Below are 17,557 nucleotides of genomic sequence, written 5' to 3' on the forward strand. Positions count from 1 at the left end.
AAGAAGGGGAGCAAAAATAGAAAAGAAAGAAGGGGAGAAAAAAAGAAAGAAAAAAAGGAAAAAAGAAAAGGGGAGAAAAATGAAAGGAGGAGAAAAAAGAGAGAAGGGGCAAAAAAAGAAAGGAGAGGAAAAAAACAAAAAAGGGGAGAAAAAAGAAAGAAGGGGGGACAAAAAGAGAAAGAAAAGAAAGAAGGGGTCAAAAGAAAGAAACGAAAAGAAAGAAGCGGGCCAAAAAAAAAAAAGAAGGGGGGGGGCAAAAATAAAGCAAGAAGGGGGGCAAAAAAAGGGCCCCCACCCCTCCTCCCGCCCCTCCCCGGCGTCGTTTTTAAGACGGAGCTCCGAAAAAAAAACCAGAGGGAAACTGGAATATTTGGCGCGCTGGAAAATTGGGGTTGGGAAAGGAGGCGAGAGCAGGTGTTTTTTGGGGGGGGGGTCAGGGGGGGCGGTCTCACCTTGATCTTGGCGAAGAACTGCCTGAAGCACGCCCGCGGGTCCACCTTGAGGCTCTTGGCCAGCTCCAGGATGAACTGCATGACGATGGTCTGGTGGGCCACCTGCTCCATCAGCGCGTGCTTCTGCGGGCGGAAAGCACCCCCAAAATCATCGAAAAAACGAATTCCCACCTAAATTTCGCCCAGGGAGCTCGGCGCCGGCCCCTTCTACCGCGGGGAGCCCCCGCGAGGGTGGCCGGGGGGGAAGTAACCGAAATTCTGTCGGCGGGGGGGGGGTGGAAAGGGAAAAAGCCCCAAAAGGTGATGGGGGGGGGGGGGGGGAGGGAAAAAAGCCCCAAAATGTGACTGGGGGGGGCGTTGGGAGGGGAAAAAGCCCCAAAAGGTGATGGGGGGGGGAGTTGGGAGGGGAAAAAAGCCCCAAAATGTGACTGGGGGGGGCGTTGGGAGGGGAAAAAGCCCCAAAAGGTGACGGGGAGCGGGGTAGAAGGGGAAAATGCCCCAAAAAGTGGCAGCGGAGGGAGGGTGGGAAAGGGAAAAAGCTCCAAAACGTGATGGGGGGGCGGGTTAGAAGGAAAAAAGCTCCAAAAGTGGCAGCGGGGGGGGGGGGGGGTTGGAAGGGGAAAAAGCCCCAAAGGTGATGGGGAGGGGGGTTGGGAGGGGAAAAAGCTCCAAAAAGTGGCAGCGGGGGAGGGGTTGGGAGGGGAAAAAGCCCCAAAAGGTGACGGGGAGGGGGGCTGGGAGGGGAAAAAGCCCAAAAGGTGACGGGGAGGGGGGTGGAAGGGGAAAAAAGCCCCAAAAAGTGGCAGCGGGGGGGGGTTCGGAGGGGAAAAAGCTCCAAAAGGTGACGGGGGGGGTGTTGGAAGGGGAAAAAGCCCCAAAAGGTGACAGGGAGGGGGGGTGGAAGAGGAAAAAGCTCCTAAATATGATGGGGGGGGGGGGGGGGGGGGGGGGTTGGGAGGGGAAAAAGCTCCGAAAGGGGAGGGGGGAAGGGAAAAAAGCCCCAAAAGGTGACGGGGGGGGGGGGTTGGAAGGGGAAAAAGCCCCAAAAGGTGATGGGGGGGCGGGTTGGAAGGGGAAAAAGCCCCCCGCGCGGCTCCCCTCACCTCCTCCACCTCCAGGTCGATGCACCAGATCACCAGGTAGTTCGCCGTCTCCTCGCAGACGAGGTGCGGGTTATCGGCCAGGTACTTCTGGCTGTCGTCCCAGCGCCGCAGCATGCCTGCCGAGCACGGACCCTCCCCTCGTTAGCCGTTCCTAATTAATTAACACCCCCCGCAACCCCCCCGTAAATCGTAAACCCCGCCGGGGCTGTCGCGAAGGCAGGCGGGGCGCCCGTTTTTTGCCTCAGCGGGGAAAGGGAGGCGAGAGGGAGGCGTCAAATGAGGAAAATGGGGAAAAATTCGTGGGGGTTTCGTGGGTTTGGGATCCCCCCGGGGACTGGGGGCACCCCCCAGGGACCGGGGACACCCCTCGGGGATCGGGGACGCCCCCCCGGGGATCGGGGGGTAAGGGCGGCTCACCGAAGTGCTTGATCTGCTTCTCGTATCTCTCCACGAAGCTTTTGTGTTTCTTCTCCTTCTGCTCCTCCGTCTCCTCCTTCTCCTCCGGCTTGACGTTGAAGACGCTCTGCGGGGCCGAGGGACGCCGCCTGACCCCGAATCCCCCCCCCGCCACAATCCACGGCGGGGAGACACAGGGGGGACGACCCCCTCCCCCCAAAAGACCCCAACCCACCTTGCTGAAGCCGTCTTTGCTCAGCGTGTCGACGTTCCAGGGCATGTTCTTCTCCTTCTTCTTCAGCTCCTCCAGCTTGCTCTCCCAGCCCCTCTCCTCGTTGCGCAGCTGCTGCGCCTCGGCCTGCAGCCGGGCCACCTCGGCGCGCCCCCCCTCGGGCTCGGCCACCTCCAGCTCCTTCAGCTTCCGCTGGCACTCGGCGAGCTTGCGCTTGCACTCGCGGCACCCCTTGTCCAGCTCCTCCTTCTCCTTCTGGAACTGCTCCATCCGCTCCACGCGGGCCTGCGGGGGAAAAATTTTACAATTTAAACCCCCCCCCCCCCCCCGGGCAACAAAGCATTCCCCAGTGGGATTAGGAGGAGAAATTCCCCTTTCTCCTGCAAAACGGGGGAGTTTTCCCCGCTTTTTTTAGGGTGGGGGGGGGGGATGAAAACAGCACCAAAAGCGCAGCCCCCGATCCGGCAAGACCCCGAGCGCTGCCCGCTAAGGGAAATCCCCGTGCTCGTGTGCCCCCCCCCCCCCATGTCCAGCGGAGTCCTAAATTTTATTAGGATGGGGGAAAAAGGGGCAGGTTTGGTCCTGCTGGGGGGGGGGGGGGGGGGGGCTGAGAGCCCCAGGGGACAAAATGGGGACAGGGGACTCGGAGGGGACCGAGGGGCCTGGGACCCCCCCCCCGGCCCTATAGGGAACGAGGTGCGGCTGTGGGGTCAGGGCCCTATAAACCCCCCGGCCCTATAATGTGACAGTGGGGGGGGGGGGTACACGGGACCTGGGGGGGAGGTTGCCATGGAAACGGGGGAGCCGGTCACCAAGGGGATGGAGGGAGGGGGTCTATGGGGGGGGGATAGGATTTGGAGGGGGGGAAGGCTTTAGGAAGGGGGGGGCCGGGCCCAAAAGGGATGGGGGGCGATAGGGGAGGGGCCGGTCACCATGGCAACGGGGGGGGTCGGTCGCCATGCCAACCGGGGCCCCAATGGGGAAGGCCGAAGGGGAGCGGGGGGGGCCTGGGGCCTAGCCTGGTTGCCACGGCAACGAAGCCTGCCGGGAGCGGGGGGGGGCCGGGGGGGGGGCCTAGCGCGGTTGCCATGGCAACGAAGCCCGCCGGGAGCAGCGGGGCCTAAAGGGAGGGGGGGGGGGTCCGGGGCCTAGCGCGGTTGCCATGACAACGAGGCCTGCCGGGAACGGCGGGGCCTCGGGGGCCCGACCTGGTGCCGCCATCGGAAGAGGCTGGCCGTGTCGATGTTGGGGTGCGTCTCGTCCTCATCATCCGACACCTCGATGTGGTCCCACACGCTGTAGTCCACCATGGCGGGGCCGTGGAGCGGGCCCGGCTCCCTCCGGTCTCTTCTGGAACCCTCCAGCCGCCCTCCCCCGCCCGCTTCCGCCCTGCGCACTTCCGCCCGCGCCGCCCAGCTCTGCGCATGCGCGCCGCTCCGCCCGCCTCGCGAAGCCGCCGGCCTTGCCCGACTCAAAGATGGCGCGGGTTTTAAAGAGACAGGCGCCCCGGAAAAAGGAGGGGGCACAAGGGGGGGTCTGCCCGGCCCCAAAAACGGGGGGTGGGACAGGGACATGTATGGGGCTTGGGTGGGGGATATGGGGACGTGGGGGGGCATGGGGATATAGGGGGACATGGGGGGGATATTGGGATGTGGGGGGGCGGGGGGGATATGGGGACATGGGGGGGCATGGGGACACGGGGGGGGACGTGGGGGGATATTGGGATGGGGGGGACATGGGGGATATGGGGACATGGGGGGCATGGGGACATGGGGGGGACATTGGGGGGACATGGGGATATAGGGGGGCATGGGGGGATATTGGGATGGGGGGGCGGGGGAGATATGGGGACATGGGGGGGCATGGGGACACGGGGGGGACATGGGGACATGGGGGGACATGGGGGGACATGGGGGATATGGGGGGACACAGGAATGTGGGGGGACATGGGGGGGATATGGGGATATAGGGACATGGGGATGGGGGGACATGGGGATGGGGGATATGGGGACATGGGGGGACATGGGGGGATACTGGGGACGGGACATGGTGGGACATGGGGACATGGGAACGGGGGGTATGGGGATGGGGGGACACGGGGGGACACGGGGTTATGGGGACGTGGGGACGTGGGGAGTTGTGGGGACACGGGGACACAGATATGGGGACGTGGGGGAATGGCGACACGGGGACAGGGGGACATGGAAGCTACCGGGGGGATACTGGGGAGGGGGAGCGGTCCCGTTACTGCGGGGCATCCCGTTACTGGGGCAATCCTGTTACCGGGGGGCTCCCGTTACCGGGGGGATCCCATTACCGGGGTTCCCATTACCGGGGGGACCCCGTTCCCAGGGAGCTCCCGTTACCGGGGGGATCCCGTTACCGGGGGGATCCCATCACCGGGGTTCCCGTTACCGGGGGCACCCCGTTCCCGGCGGCGGGGGGCTCCCGGTGCCCACGTGGTCCCGGTGCCGCCGCGTTTCCGCCGGCCTCGCGTTGCGCCCGGGCGGCTCCGTTGGCACCGGGCGCGGAGGCCGGAACCGGGGCCGGTACCGGGGAGGGGAGGGGGGGGGGGGGGGGAGGGGAAGGCGGGACCCCCCCCCTCACCCCCCCACCGCCCCCCCCCCGTCCATCCCCCGCCGCCTCCGCGCTCCGCCGTAAACAACGGCAGGTGGATGCCGGGCAGCGCCGCCGCACCGGGAGCCGCCGAGGTACGGGACCGGGGGGGGCGGGGGGGGGGGGGCAGGCACCGGGATCGGGGAGCCCAGGAACCGGGGACGGGGTTTGGGGGGGGTCCGGGACACTGGGGGGGGGGGGTGAGAACCGGAGGGGGGGGGGCCTCGAGGAGCCGGGGCTGCGGCAGCAGGGGGGGGAACGGGGCACCGGTTGTGGGTGCCCCCGGTGCCACCGGCCCGCGGCAGCCGGCGGCCCCCGCAGCCCGGCCCTATGGGGCCGGTGCCCCCCCCAACCCCCCAAAATCCCCCCATCCCCGGTCCCGCTCACCCCGGGGACCCACCCCCGCCTTGGTCCCCCCGGTGGGCCCGGTGCTGCCACGGGGGGGAGGGGGGGGGGTAACGGGCGGAGAGCTTTGTGCCCACCCCACGGCCCCGTGCGCCCCACCGGGAGCGATGCCGGTGCCGCGGGACGGGATCCCACGGGAAGGGATCCCGTGGAAAAGGATCCCAGAGGAAGGGATCCCATAGGGAAGGGGATCCCATAAGAAAAGGGATCCCATAGGAAGGGGGATCCCATAGAAAAGGGGATCCCATAGGAATGGGGATCCCACAGGAAAAGGGATCTCATAGAAAAGGGGTCCCATAGGGAAGGGGATCCCATAGGAAGGGGGATCCCATAGGAATGGGGATCCCATAGGGAAGGGGATCTCATAGAAAAGGGGATCCCATAGGAATGGGGATCCCATAAGAAAAGGGATCCCATAGGGAAGGGGGATCCCATAGGAAGGGGGATCCCATAGGAAGGGGGATCCCATAGGGAAGGGGGATCCCCCGGGAGCGATGCCGGTGCCGCGGGAAGCGATGCGGCAGGGCGGGACGCCACGGGAAGGGATTCCGGTGCCGGGGAGAAGCGCTGCCGCAGGAAGGGGTGCTCGGGGAGCGGGGCCGGGGCCGGCAGAAGCGGTGCCACGGGGTGCGGTGCCACGGGGTGCGGTGTCATGGGGTGCCGTGCCACGGGGTGCTGTGCCATGGGGCGCCGTGCCATGGGGTGATGTGCCACGGGGTGCTGTGCCACGGGGTGCCGTGCCATGGGGTGCAGTGCCATGGGGCACCGGGACACAGGGTGCTGTGCCATGGGGTGCAGTGCCATGGGGCGCTGTGCCATGGGGCGCCGTGCCACGGGGTGCGGTGCCACGGGGTGCCGTGCCATGGGGTGCAGTGCCATGGGGTGCTGTGCCACGGGGTGCTGTGCCATGGGGTGCGGTGCCATGGGGTGCTGTGCCATGGGGTGCGGTGCCATGGGGTGCCGTGCCATGGGGTGCGGTGCCATGGGGCGCCGTGCCACGGGGTGCGGTGCCACGGGGTGCCGTGCCATGGGGTGCAGTGCCATGGGGTGCTGTGCCACGGGGTGCCGTGCCAACACCGTGGTGATGACGCCGCGGGGCACCGTGCCGGTGCCATGGGGCACGATTCTGGTGCTGTGGGGCCTGATGCTGGTGCCATGGGGCACGATTCTGGTGTTATGGGGCACGGTGCCGGTGCTATGGGGCCTGATGCCGGTGCTATGGGGCCGGATGCCGGTGTTATAGGGCCTGATGCCGGTATTATAGGGCCGGATGCCGGTGCCGTGCCGATGCCGGCGTTCCCTTGGCAACCCTGCTTACGAAGAACCGGGGGTCCCCAACGCCGGCGTCCCCGATCCGCTGGCGGTGAGGGGGGGGGGGGGCGCTTGCTTGCAGCCCCCACCCCCCACCCCGTGGTGCCCCCGGCATGTGGATGGGGAATTTGGGGGGCGCGGGGGGGGGGGGGGGGGGGCACGTGGCCTCACCGCCGCTCTCTCCCGCAGGCGGCCGAGCCCCCCGGGCCCCCCCCCATGGCCCCCGCGCCCTGAGCAGGGCGGGTGCATGGAGAAGAGCCCGGGCGCCCCCCAGGAGGAGGTGAGCGGGGCTGGGGGGTGCGGGGGGGGTATTTTTTTGGGGGGGGGGGGGCTCCCAGCCTGGGTTAATGCCCCCCCCCCCTTTTAGCCCCCTCCCCAAAGTTCCCAGCCTAATTAAGCGCTTCGTTAGGGGCAGCCTGTGGGGGCCCGCTGCTGCGTTGTGCCCCCCGGGTCTTTGGGGAGGGGGGGTGCTGGAGGGGGGGCTGCGTGGGTGCCGTGCCGTGCTGTGCCATGCTGTGCCGTGCCGTGCCGTGCCGTGTAAGGGTTCATGGGCATGTGCCATGCCGTGCCGAGCCGTGCCATGCTGTACCAGGTTGTGCCATGCCGTGCTGTGCCATGCCATGCCGTGCCAGGTTGTGCCGTGCCATGCCATGCCGTGTCGAGCCGTGCCATGCCGTGCCGTGCCATGCTGTGCTAGGTTGTGCCATGCTGTGCCGTGCCGTGCCGTGCCATGCTGTGCCGTGCCGTGCCATGCCATGGAGTGTAAGGGTTCGTGGCCTTGTGCCATGCTGTGCCATGCCGTGCTGAGCCGTGCTGTGCCATGCTGTGCCATGTAAGGATGCCTGGCCGTGTGCCGTGCCGTGCCATGCCAGGTTGTGCCGTGCTATGCCATGCTGTGCCATGCCGTGCCATGCAGTGCCGTGCTGTGCTGTGTAGGGATGCCTGGCCGTGTGCCACGCCGTGCCGTGCCGTGCCAGGTTGTGCCGTGCCGCGCAAGGTTTCTTGGCCATGCCGTGCCGTGCCGCACCACGCTGTGCCGTTCCATGTCGTGCCATGCCATGCTGGGCCATGCCGTGCTGCGCCACGCCATTCTGTGCCGTTCTGTGCCACAACGTGTGTCGTGGCATTCTGTGCCGTGCTGTGCTGTTCCATGCCATGCCACGCCGTGCTGTGCCAAGCCATGCCAAGCCATACTGTGCCATTCCATGCTGTGCCGTGCCGTGCGAGGGTCCCTGACTGTGCCGTGCCGTGCTGTGCCGTGCTGTGCCATGCCGTGCCATACTGTGCCATGCCATGCTGTGTCGTGCTGTGCCATGCCACGTGAATCTACCTGGCCGTGCTGTGCCGTGCCATGCCGTGCCGTGCTGTGTTATCTCATGCTGTGCAATACTCCTTGGCTGTGCCATGCCGTGCTGTGCCATGCCGTGCTGTGCCATGCCATGCCGTGCCATACTGTGCCATGCCGTGCCATACTGTGCCATGCCATGCTGTGCCGTGCCACACCGTGCCATGCTGTACCATGCCATACTGTGCCATGCCATGCCGTGCCATACTGTACCATGCCATGCCATACCGTGCCATGCTGTGCCATTCTGTGCCGTGCTGTGCCGTGCCACACCGTGCCATGCGGTACCGTGCCGTGCCGTGCCGTGCCGTGCCGTGCGTGCCCCCCTGACACCACCTGGCCCTTATCCGCAGCCCCCCCCGGAGTCTCTGGAGCCGGGGCCCCGCAGCTGCCCCGCGCCCCCCCCGGCCATGCTGGGGGCCGAGCTGCGGCGCGGGCGCCGTCGCCCCTCCGCCGGCCTCTTGGTGCCCCCCTGGAAGCCCCCGGAGCGGGCGCGCTCCCCCGAGCTGCCCCGGCCCACCTCGCTGCCGCTGCGCGCGCCCCCCCCGCATCGCCGTCACCCAGGCCGAGCCCCACAGGTAGGGACGGGGACGGGGGTGTTTTTGGGGGTGGGGGGGTGGGGGAATGTCCTGGGGGGGGGGCATGGGGGGGCCAGGGAGATGGTGAGGGGGGGGATAACGGAGGGATGGGGGCGAGTTCCCCGAATGGGGGAAGTGCTTGGGGTGGGGACAGCGGTGGGGATGGGGGCAAGTGCCCCATGTGGGGACGGGGACGGGGACAGGGACAGGGACAGGGACAGGGACAGGACCAGTGCCAGGATGGGGACAAGGAGCTTGAGATGGTGACAAGTGCCTGGGACAGGACCAGGGTGGTGCTGGGGACGAGGATGGTGCCTGGCATGGGGACAATCCAGGATGGGGATGGCGCTGGGGTTGGGGACAAATGTCCAGGGGTGACGAGACGTGCCTGGGATGGGGACAGGGACGGGGACGGGGACGGGGACAGGGACAGGGACAGGATGGGGACGGTACTGGGGATGGGGACAGCACCCAGGACGAGGCCAAGCATCCGGTCATGGGGACAGTGCCAGGGTTGGGGACAAGTGTCCAGGGATGGGGACAATTTTTGGGGGGGATGGGGACGAGTGTCCGGGGACGGGCACGGTGCCGTGCGGGGGCCATGGCCCCGCTGAGCACCACCAGCTCTGGACCCGCCGCCACCACCGCCAGCTCCCGGCCCCGCCGCGGGGCTGCAGCGAGGGGCCTGGCCCCGTGTCCCCGCCGTGTCCCCGCCGTGTCCCCGCCGTGTCCCCGCCGTGTCCCCGCGCACCCAGCACCTCGGTGCCGCTTCCCTCGCGGGCTGGATGCGGCCCCGGCCGGGGCTGCGGCGGGGAGCCGGGCGTCCCCCCCCCCCCCCGCTGCAATGAATCATCCGCCGAAATTTCCAGGGTGTGCTCCCGCCCGCTGCCCTCCCACCGCCCCCCTCGCCCCCCCCCCCCGGACCCCCCCCCCATTTTCACCCCAACCCCCCCCCCTTGGGGAGCTCCTGGAGCTGAGCGGGATGGGGGGTGCATCCCCTGAGTGGGGGGGGGGGGCGGCGATATGTTGTGATTGGGGCATCTTTTGGGGGGGGGGGGGCACATGGGGGTGCCCCCACCCTGCCCGTGGTGCCCCCAGGGGGTGCTGGGGGGCTCCCAGCAGCGCCGCTTTCCCCTAACGGGGGGCGCCCTGCGGTACTTTTGGGGGGGGGTCCCCGAATTATGGGGGGGGGGGGGCACCCTGTTTTGCCTTGATATGGGGGGGGGGGTTCCCCAACAGGGGGGAAGCCCCCATTGGGGGGGGGGGGAGCCCCCATTGAGGGGGGGGGTCCCGCGGCGAGGGGTCCCCATTTGGGGGCGCGGGGGGGATGCGATGGGTCCCGGGGGGATCCCGTTAGCGGGGGGGTTCCCCCCTTATACCCTGGGGGGTGGGGGGGGGCAGTTCCCGGTGGGAGGGGGGAGAAAGGGGGGGGGGGGGGAAGAACCGGAGGCTGCGCCGGGGCGGGGGGAGGCGCCGAGGCGGGCGCGCAGAGGCGGCGGCACCGGCGGCGGCGGCGGCACCGGGAGCACCGGCGGCGGCAGCGGCACCGGCACCGGCGGCGGCGGCAGGCGCCTCCCCCGGGGTCTTCCCCGTCGCTTTCCCGGGGGCCATGCGGAGCCCGGAACCGGGCAGAGCCCCCGCGGCTCCCCCCCCCCGCCGCCGCCGCCGCCGCCGCCGCCGCGCATCGTTAGGAACCGGGGGAACGGGGCGGCGGGGGGGGGGGGGAGGGTGGTTGGGGGGGGTAGGCGCACAAAACGGAGCCGCCGGTGCGCCCCGGTGCCGGGGGGATGGAGGGGGCGGCGGGAGCTCGGAAAAGCCTCTCGCTGTCGTTGCCGGTACCCCGGGAGGGGCCGGCGACGCTGAAGCCCCCCCAGCACCTCTGGCGCCAGCCCCGGACCCCCATCCGCATCCGTCACCGCGGCTTCTCCGACACCGAGCGGCCGCCGCCGCGGCCCATGGAGCGGGCGGACGCCGTGGACACCGGTGACCGACCCGGGCTGCGCAAGTCTCGCATGTCCTGGCCTTCCTCCTCCTCCTCCTCTTCCTCCCACGGAGCCCCCGGCCCTGGCAGGCGGTAGGTGCGGGCGACGACGGCGGGGCCGCGGGGAGCGGGACGCCGCCGGCCCCCTCGACGCCTCCGGTGACGCGGAGCCGTGGGGACCCCCGCGAGGCTTTGGGGATGGGGACCCTGTCCCCGTACCCCATTCCCAATAAACCTGGACCCCCCCCCATCCCGGGGGGCTCGGGACCCCCCCCCCCCGGTGCCCCCCACCCTTTCGGGGCAAACCCGCTCCGAGCGGAACCGGCCACGGGCACCCAACGGAGGGTCCCCGACCCGGAACCGCGGCGCCGCTCCCCGTGGGTGCTGGCAGGGGGGGGTCCCGTCCCCCCCCAACCCCCCCGGGAGCCATCTGGTGCCGGGTCTGGCTGTTCCCGGCAGCTGGAAGGGATTTTGTTTTTTTGGGGGGGCGAGCAAACAACTTGTGAATCGACGGCTGGTGCTCGTAGTAACGCGGCGGGAGCGCGCGGCGCCTCGCTCTTCCGGGCGAGCGGCACCTCCGGCTTCATTAGGGGGAGATAATTTATGCAAACGAAGCGCAGCAGATGGTTCGGGCTCCTGCTTCCCTCCTCTTCCTTCGCTCTTCTAATTGGGACCGGGGCGCCGCGCCGAGGAGCTTCCCCTCGCCGGGTGCCGGGGGCGAGCGGCCGGGTGGGCGCGGGGGCGGCGGATTTGGGGGCGCCGAGCCCCGGCCCCCGTGCGGGGCCACCGGCTCTGGCCCCGCCGGGAGGAACCGGCTCAACCTTGGCCGATCCCTTCCCGGAGCAATTAATTGAATTAGGGCAAAACAATGAGGCCTCTTGGGCGACCGGCTCTGCTGGGGTTTCTTCTCCCCCCCCCCCCAGCGGCTCCGGTATTCAGGAAGGATCCGGCCGCCGCCGGCTCCTGGAGCCTTTTCCGAAACCTTTTCTCAAACCCTTTCCAAAACCTTTTCCGAAACCTCCCGCCCCCGCGGGCCGGGCCCCCCCCCCTCGAGCTCCGCCGCCGCCTTCCGAGGGCTCCCGCAGCCCTCACCGTAATTAATTCCTCCTGCTTTAATTCCTTTCCTTTTAGGAAAAAATAATCAAATAACCGCCGAGCTCTCGCACCTCCGCGGGGCCGCCGCCGCTCCCCGGCCGATAAAAGCCCCGCTGGCATTTATTGCGTGCCGTAATCTTTTTCGAGCCCGATGAGTCACCTGCGCCCATTAAAAGTGATTCACGTTGGTCTTAAGCTCCCGGATAATTTCCCGTTTACTAGAAAATCCCGCGCCGGCGGGCGGGCCGAGCGCACGCGGCTGCTGGAAATAGCAGGGACGCCCCCGGGACGGGACGGGATTGCGGCACGGCACGGCACGGCACGGCGGGGACGGCAGCGGTGGTGGCCCCGCTGGGGTGGCTGTCCCCGTGCCCGGCCCAGCCCCGTGCCCAGCCTGTGCCTGGCCCCGTTTGCGCCTCGGCTCCGTCCCATCTCTCTCCGTTCCCAGCTCCTTTCCAGTCCCATCCCATCCCATTTGTGCCCCCAATCCCATTTGTGTCCCCATCCCCATCCCATTTGTGTCCCCAACCCATTTGTGACCCCATCCCATTTGTGTCCCCATCCTCGTCCCATTTATGTCTTCATTTCCATCCCATTTGTGTTCCTATCCACATCCCATTTCTGTCCCCATCCCATTTGTGTCCCCATCCCATTTCTGTCCCCATCCCCATCCCATTTGTGTCCCCATCCCATTTGTGTCCCCATCCCGTTTCTGTCCCTATCCCCATCCCATTTCTGTCCCTATCCCCATCCCATTTGTGTCCCCATCCCATTTCTGGCCCCATTCCATTTCTGTCCCTATCCCCATCCCATTTGTGTCCCCAACCCATTTGTGACCCCATCCCATTTGTGTCCCCATCCTCGTCCCATTTATGTCTTCATTTCCATCCCATTTGTGTTCCTATCCACATCCCATTTCTGTCCCCATCCCATTTGTGTCCCCATCCCATTTCTGTCCCCATCCCCATCCCATTTGTGTCCCCATCCCATTTCTGGCCCCATTCCGTTTCTGTCCCTATCCCCATCCCATTTGTGTCCCTATCCCCATCCCATTTGTGTCCCCATCCCATTTCTGGCCCCATCCCCATCCCGTTTCTGTCCCTATCCCCATCCCATTTGTGTCCCTATCCCCATCCCATTTGTGTCCCCATCCCATTTCTGGCCCCATCCCCATCCCGTTTCTGTCCCTATCCCCATCCCATTTGTGTCCCTATCCCCATCCCGTTTCTGTCCCTATCCCCATCCCATTTGTGTCCCTATCCCCATCCCATTTGTGTCCCCATCCCATTTCTGGCCCCACCCCCATCCCGTTTCTGTCCCTATCCCCATCCCATTTGTGTCCCCATCCCATTTCTGGCCCCATCCCCATCCCATTTGTGTCCCCATCCCGTTTCTGTCCCCATCCCATTCCTATCACCATCCCCATCCCATTTGTGTCCCCATCCCATTTGTGCCCCCATCCCGTTTCTGTCCCCATCCCCATCCCATTTGTGTCCCCATCCCCATCCCATTTCTGTCCCCATCCCATCTCCACCCCCCCCCATTCCTTGCCGGCCCTTTCCTTCCCAACACCCCCTTGGGGACGGGGACGGGGACGGGGCCAGGACGAGGGGCAGCCGGGGCCCCCCGCGCCTTTTCGCCGCCTCCGGATTTTCCCCTTCCAGCTGCTCCGGAGCCTCAGGATAAACAGAGCCGGGCACAAACAAACACCGGGGGAGGCCGCAGCCTCCTCCCCGTCCCGGGGACACCGGGGACACCACGGGCTTCGGGGTTAGGGGGGCAGAGCAAGGCGAGGAGGGGGGGGGGGACAGACCCCGTGTCCCCGTCCCCGAGGTGGCTTTGGGGTCCGGAGGCCGGTGGCTGCGGTTCGGAGACGTTCGGCGCCGGAGGCCGCGCTGCCTCCACCCCCCCCCCCCCGAGAGCGCCGGTTGCTAAATTTGCCGGCGGTGAGTCAGCCGGCGGCTGCTGCGCGGCCCCCCCCCCGGCGTCACCCGGCGTCGCCCACCGCCCACCAGGGGGGGAAGCGGGGACCCCCGAGAGCCCCCCGCGGGGACGGGGGCGTTGGCGGGGCTGAGGTCCTGCGGGAGGCCGGGGTCTCCTGCGGGGCTGGGGTCTTCTGGGGGGCTGGGGTCTCCTGCGAGGCCGGGGTCTTCTGGGGGGCTGAGGTCTCCTGCGAGGCCGGGGTCCTCCTGCGAGGCCGGGGTCTTCTGGGGGGCTGGGGTCTTCTGGGGGGCTGGGGTCTTCTGGGGGGCTGAGGTCTCCTGCGAGGCCGGGGTCCTTCTGTGAGGCCGGGGTCTTCTGGGGGGCTGGGGTCTTCTGCGAGGCTGGGGTCCTTCTGCAAGGCCGGGGTCTTCTGCGAGGCCGGGGTCTTCTGGGGGGCTGGGGTCTTCTGCGAGGCCGGGGTCTTCTGCGAGGCCAGGGTCCTTCTGTGAGGCTGGGGTCTTCTGCGAGGCCGGGGTCTTCTGCGAGGCCGGGGTCTTCTGGGGGGCTGAGGTCTCCTGCGAGGCCGGGGTCCTCTGCGAGGCTGGGGTCTCCTGCGAGGCCGGGGTCCTTCTGCGAGGCCGGGGTCTTCTGGGGGGCTGAGGTCTCCTGCGAGGCCGGGGTCCTCTGAGAGGCCGGGGTCCTCCTGCAAGGCCGGGGTCCTTCTGTGAGGCCGGGGTCTTCTGGGGGGCTGGGGTCTTCTGTGAGGCCGGGGTCTTCTGGGGGGCTGGGGTCTTATGCGAGGCCAGGGTCCTCCTGCGAGGCCAGGGTCCCCTGCGAGGCTGGGGTCTTCTGTGAGGCTGGGGTCTTCTGCGAGGCCGGGGTCTTCTGCGAGGCCGGGGGTCCTTCTGCGAGGCCGGGGTCCTTCTGCGAGGCTGGGGTCCTCCTGGGGGGCTGGGTCCTGTCCCCCCCTCCTGGGTCCTGGTGTGATGGCGGGCTTGGGGGTAGAGGGAGGCTGTGGGGCACAGGGAGGCTGTGGGGCACAGGGAGGCTCAGGGAGGCTGTAGGGCAGAGGGAGGTTGTGGGGCACACAGAGACCGTGGGGCACAGGGAGGCTCAAGGAGGCTTGTGGGGCACATGGAGGCTCGGGGAGGCTGTAGGGCAGAGGGAGGTTTTGGGGCACAGGGAGGCTGTGGGGCACACAGAGGCCGTGGGGCACATGGAGGCTCGGGGAGGTTGTAGGGCAGAGGAAGGTTGTGGGGCACAGGGAGGCTCGGGGAGGCGGTGGGACACAGGGAGGTTTTGGGGTACAGGGAGGCTCGGGGAGGCTTCGGGGCACAGGGAGGCTCAGGGAGGCTGTAGGGCAGAAGGAGGTTTTGGGGTGCAGGGAGCCCGGGGAGGCTGTGGGGCACAGGGAGGTTTTGGGGCACAGGGAGGCTCAGGGAGGCTGTGGGGCAGAGGGAGGCCATGGGGGGGGGTCCCCGCTGCGGGGGACACGGGATGGGGGCTTGGAGTGGGCATGGGGACACGGCATGGGGACTGGGAATATGGGATGGGGACGGGGACACGGGATGGGGGCAGGGGATGGGGACAGGGAATATGGGATTAGGACACGGGTTGGGGGCAGGAACACGGGATGGGGACAAGGACATGGGATAGGGACAGGGACTTGGGGTGGGGACAGGGACAAGAACATAGGATGGAGACGGGGACTTGGGATGGGGACAGGGAATATGGGATGGGGACAGGGACATGGGATGGGGACAGGGACAGGGATGGGGACAGGGATGGGGATAGAGAATACAGGATGAAGATGGGGAATATGGGATGGGGACGGGGACGCAGGATGGGGACAGGGACATGGGATGGGGATGTGAGAATGGGACAGGGAATATGGGATGGGGACAGGGACACGGGATGGGGACAGGAAATATGGGATGGGGACGGGGACATGGGACGGGGACATGGGATAGGGACGGGGACAGGGATGGGGTCACGGGATGGGGACAGGGACTCGTAATGGGGACAGGGAATATGGGATGGGATGGGGAATATGGGATGGGACAGGGACACAGGATGGGGACGGGGACATGGGATGGGGACAGGGACTTGTAATGGGGACAGGGAATATGGGATGGGATGGGGAATATGGGATGGGACAGGGAAAATGGGACGGGGACAGGGACATGGGATGGGGATGGGGACACGGGATGGGGACAGGGACTCATAATAGGGACAGGGAATATGGGATGGGACGGGGACGTGGGACGGGGACATGGGATAGGGACGGGGACAGGGATGGGGTCACAGGATGAGGACAGGAACTCGTAATGGGGACAGGGAATATGGGATGGGATGGGGACACAGGATGGGGACGGGGACACAGGACGGGGACAGGGACTTGTAATGGGGACAGGGAATATTTGATGGGATGGGGAATATGGGATGGGGACAGGGAAAATGGGACGGGGACAGGGACATGGGATGAGGACAGGGACACGGGATGGGGACAGGGACTCATAATAGGGACAGGGAATATGGGATGGGACGGGGACACAGGACGGGGACAGGGACTCGTAATGGGGACAGGTAATATGGGATGGGACGGGGACACAGGATGGGGACAGGGACATGGGACGGGGACAGGGACTTGTAATGGGGACGGGGAATATGGATGGGGACAGGGACACAGGATGGGGACAGGGAATATGGGATGGGACAGGGAAAATGGGACGGGGACAGGGACACGGGATGGGGACAGGGACTCGTAATGGGGACAGGGAATATGGGATGGGATGGGGACACAGGATGGGGATGGGGAATATGGGATGGGACAGGGAAAATGGGATGGGAACAGGGACACAGGATGGGGACAGGGACTCGTAATGGGGACAGGGAATATGGGATGGGATGGGGGAATATGGGATGGGACAGGGACACAGGATGGGGACGGGGACACAGGATGGGGACAGGGACATGGGATGGGGACAGGGAATATGGGATGGGATGGGGACATAGGATGGGGACGGGGACACGGACAGGGACAGGACACAGGATGGGGACAGGGACTCGTAATGGGGACAGGGAATATGGGATGGGGACAGGGACACAGGATGGGGATGGGGACATGGGACAGGGACAGGGACATGGGATGGGGACAGGGAATATGGGATGGGACGGGGACACGGGACGGGGACGGGGACACAGGACGGGGACGGGGACACGGGACGGGGACACGGGACGGGGACAGCACCGGCCCACGCGTGTCCCCTGCAGCACCAGCACAGCCGCGGGGCCGAGATTTTTGGGACCGGGGGGGGGGGGGCGTGTCCATTTGGAGGGGGCGTGGCTATTGAAGGGGCGTGTCCGTTCCGGGGGGGGCGTACCCGGCCCCCCCCGCCTCCCCCCCCCCCCCGCCGCTCTCTCACCCCGTTCCCTGCCCGCAGCCATGGCCCGGGAGCGGCGGGGCCGGGGCCGGCCCCGGGTCCCCGAACTGCGCTTGGAGGACGGGGGGGGCCCGGCGGGAGCCGGGGGGGCCCGGGCTCCCCCCCCCTCGCCTCCCCGGGGGCTCCCCCGGCTTCCTGCAGCGCCTCCGCCTCAATCGCAGCATCCAGGAGCGGCACCGCCGGCTGCGGGGCAGGTACCGGGACCCCCCCGGGACCCCATTACCACCCCCCCCATCGGGACCCCCTTTTTGACCCCCCCGGAACCCCTTTTTGCCCCCCCCGGCCCCGTTTTGCCTCCCCGATATCGCAGTTGTGCCTGCCCTATAACCCCGTTTCGCCTGCCCTATAACCCCGTTTTTCACTCCCCCCATGACCCCATTTGGCCCCCCCCCATGACCCTATTTTGCCCCCCCCATGACCCCATTTTGTTCCCCCATAACCCTATTTTGCCCCCCCAACCCTATTTTGCCCCCCATAACCCTATTTGCCCCCATAACCCTATTTGCCCCCATAACCCTATTTGCCCCCCATAACCCATTTTGCCCCCCATAACCCCATTTTGCCCCCCCCATAACCCCACTTCCCCCCCACAACCCCACTTTGCCCCCCCGGACCCCATTTTGCTCCCCACATTCCCCCCCCAACCCCGTTTTGCCCCCCCCCATTGCAGGGAGCAG

General features: G+C 67.2%; 2 protein-coding genes across 2 annotated transcripts; one reads left to right on the forward strand and one right to left on the reverse strand.

Annotated features, from left to right (window-relative positions):
• Nucleotides 1-5: 5 nt before the first annotated feature.
• CDC37 (cell division cycle 37, HSP90 cochaperone) lies at nt 6-3,583 on the reverse strand (the record flags this gene model as incomplete). Its single annotated transcript, XM_080608610.1, has 5 exons — nt 3,392-3,583; nt 2,187-2,468; nt 1,973-2,078; nt 1,556-1,671; nt 6-575 (listed from the first exon to the last, which is right to left on the reverse strand). Coding segments are annotated over exons 1-5 (1,176 nt in total), but the record flags the coding sequence as incomplete, so codon positions are not given.
• Nucleotides 3,584-4,316: 733 nt separating this feature from the next.
• LOC308186494 (uncharacterized protein) lies at nt 4,317-17,133 on the forward strand. The gene is made up of 4 exons (XM_080608611.1): nt 4,317-4,894; nt 6,705-6,795; nt 8,214-8,438; nt 16,881-17,133. The coding sequence occupies exons 2-4, from the start codon at nt 6,763-6,765 to the stop codon at nt 17,130-17,132; spliced, it is 510 nt and encodes a 169-aa protein (XP_080464737.1). The 5' UTR covers nt 4,317-4,894; nt 6,705-6,762; the 3' UTR covers nt 17,133.
• The last annotated feature ends 424 nt before the right edge of the window (nt 17,134-17,557 follow it).

Source organism: Anser brachyrhynchus (genome assembly GCF_964034855.1).
Source record: "Anser brachyrhynchus genome assembly, contig: SCAFFOLD_678, whole genome shotgun sequence".
NCBI classification, from domain to species: domain Eukaryota; kingdom Metazoa; phylum Chordata; class Aves; order Anseriformes; family Anatidae; genus Anser; species Anser brachyrhynchus.

Bases quoted from the DNA above. Each gene is read 5' to 3' on its own strand.
- LOC308186494 (XM_080608611.1), top strand. From the start codon at position 6,763: ATGGAGAAGAGCCCGGGCGCCCCCCAGGAGGAG. The intron at 6,796-8,213 runs GTGAGCGGGGCT...CCTTATCCGCAG, and splicing joins CGGGCGCCCCCCAGGAGGAG to CCCCCCCCGGAGTCTCTGGA. The intron at 8,439-16,880 runs GTAGGGACGGGG...CCCTGCCCGCAG, and splicing joins ACCCAGGCCGAGCCCCACAG to CCATGGCCCGGGAGCGGCGG.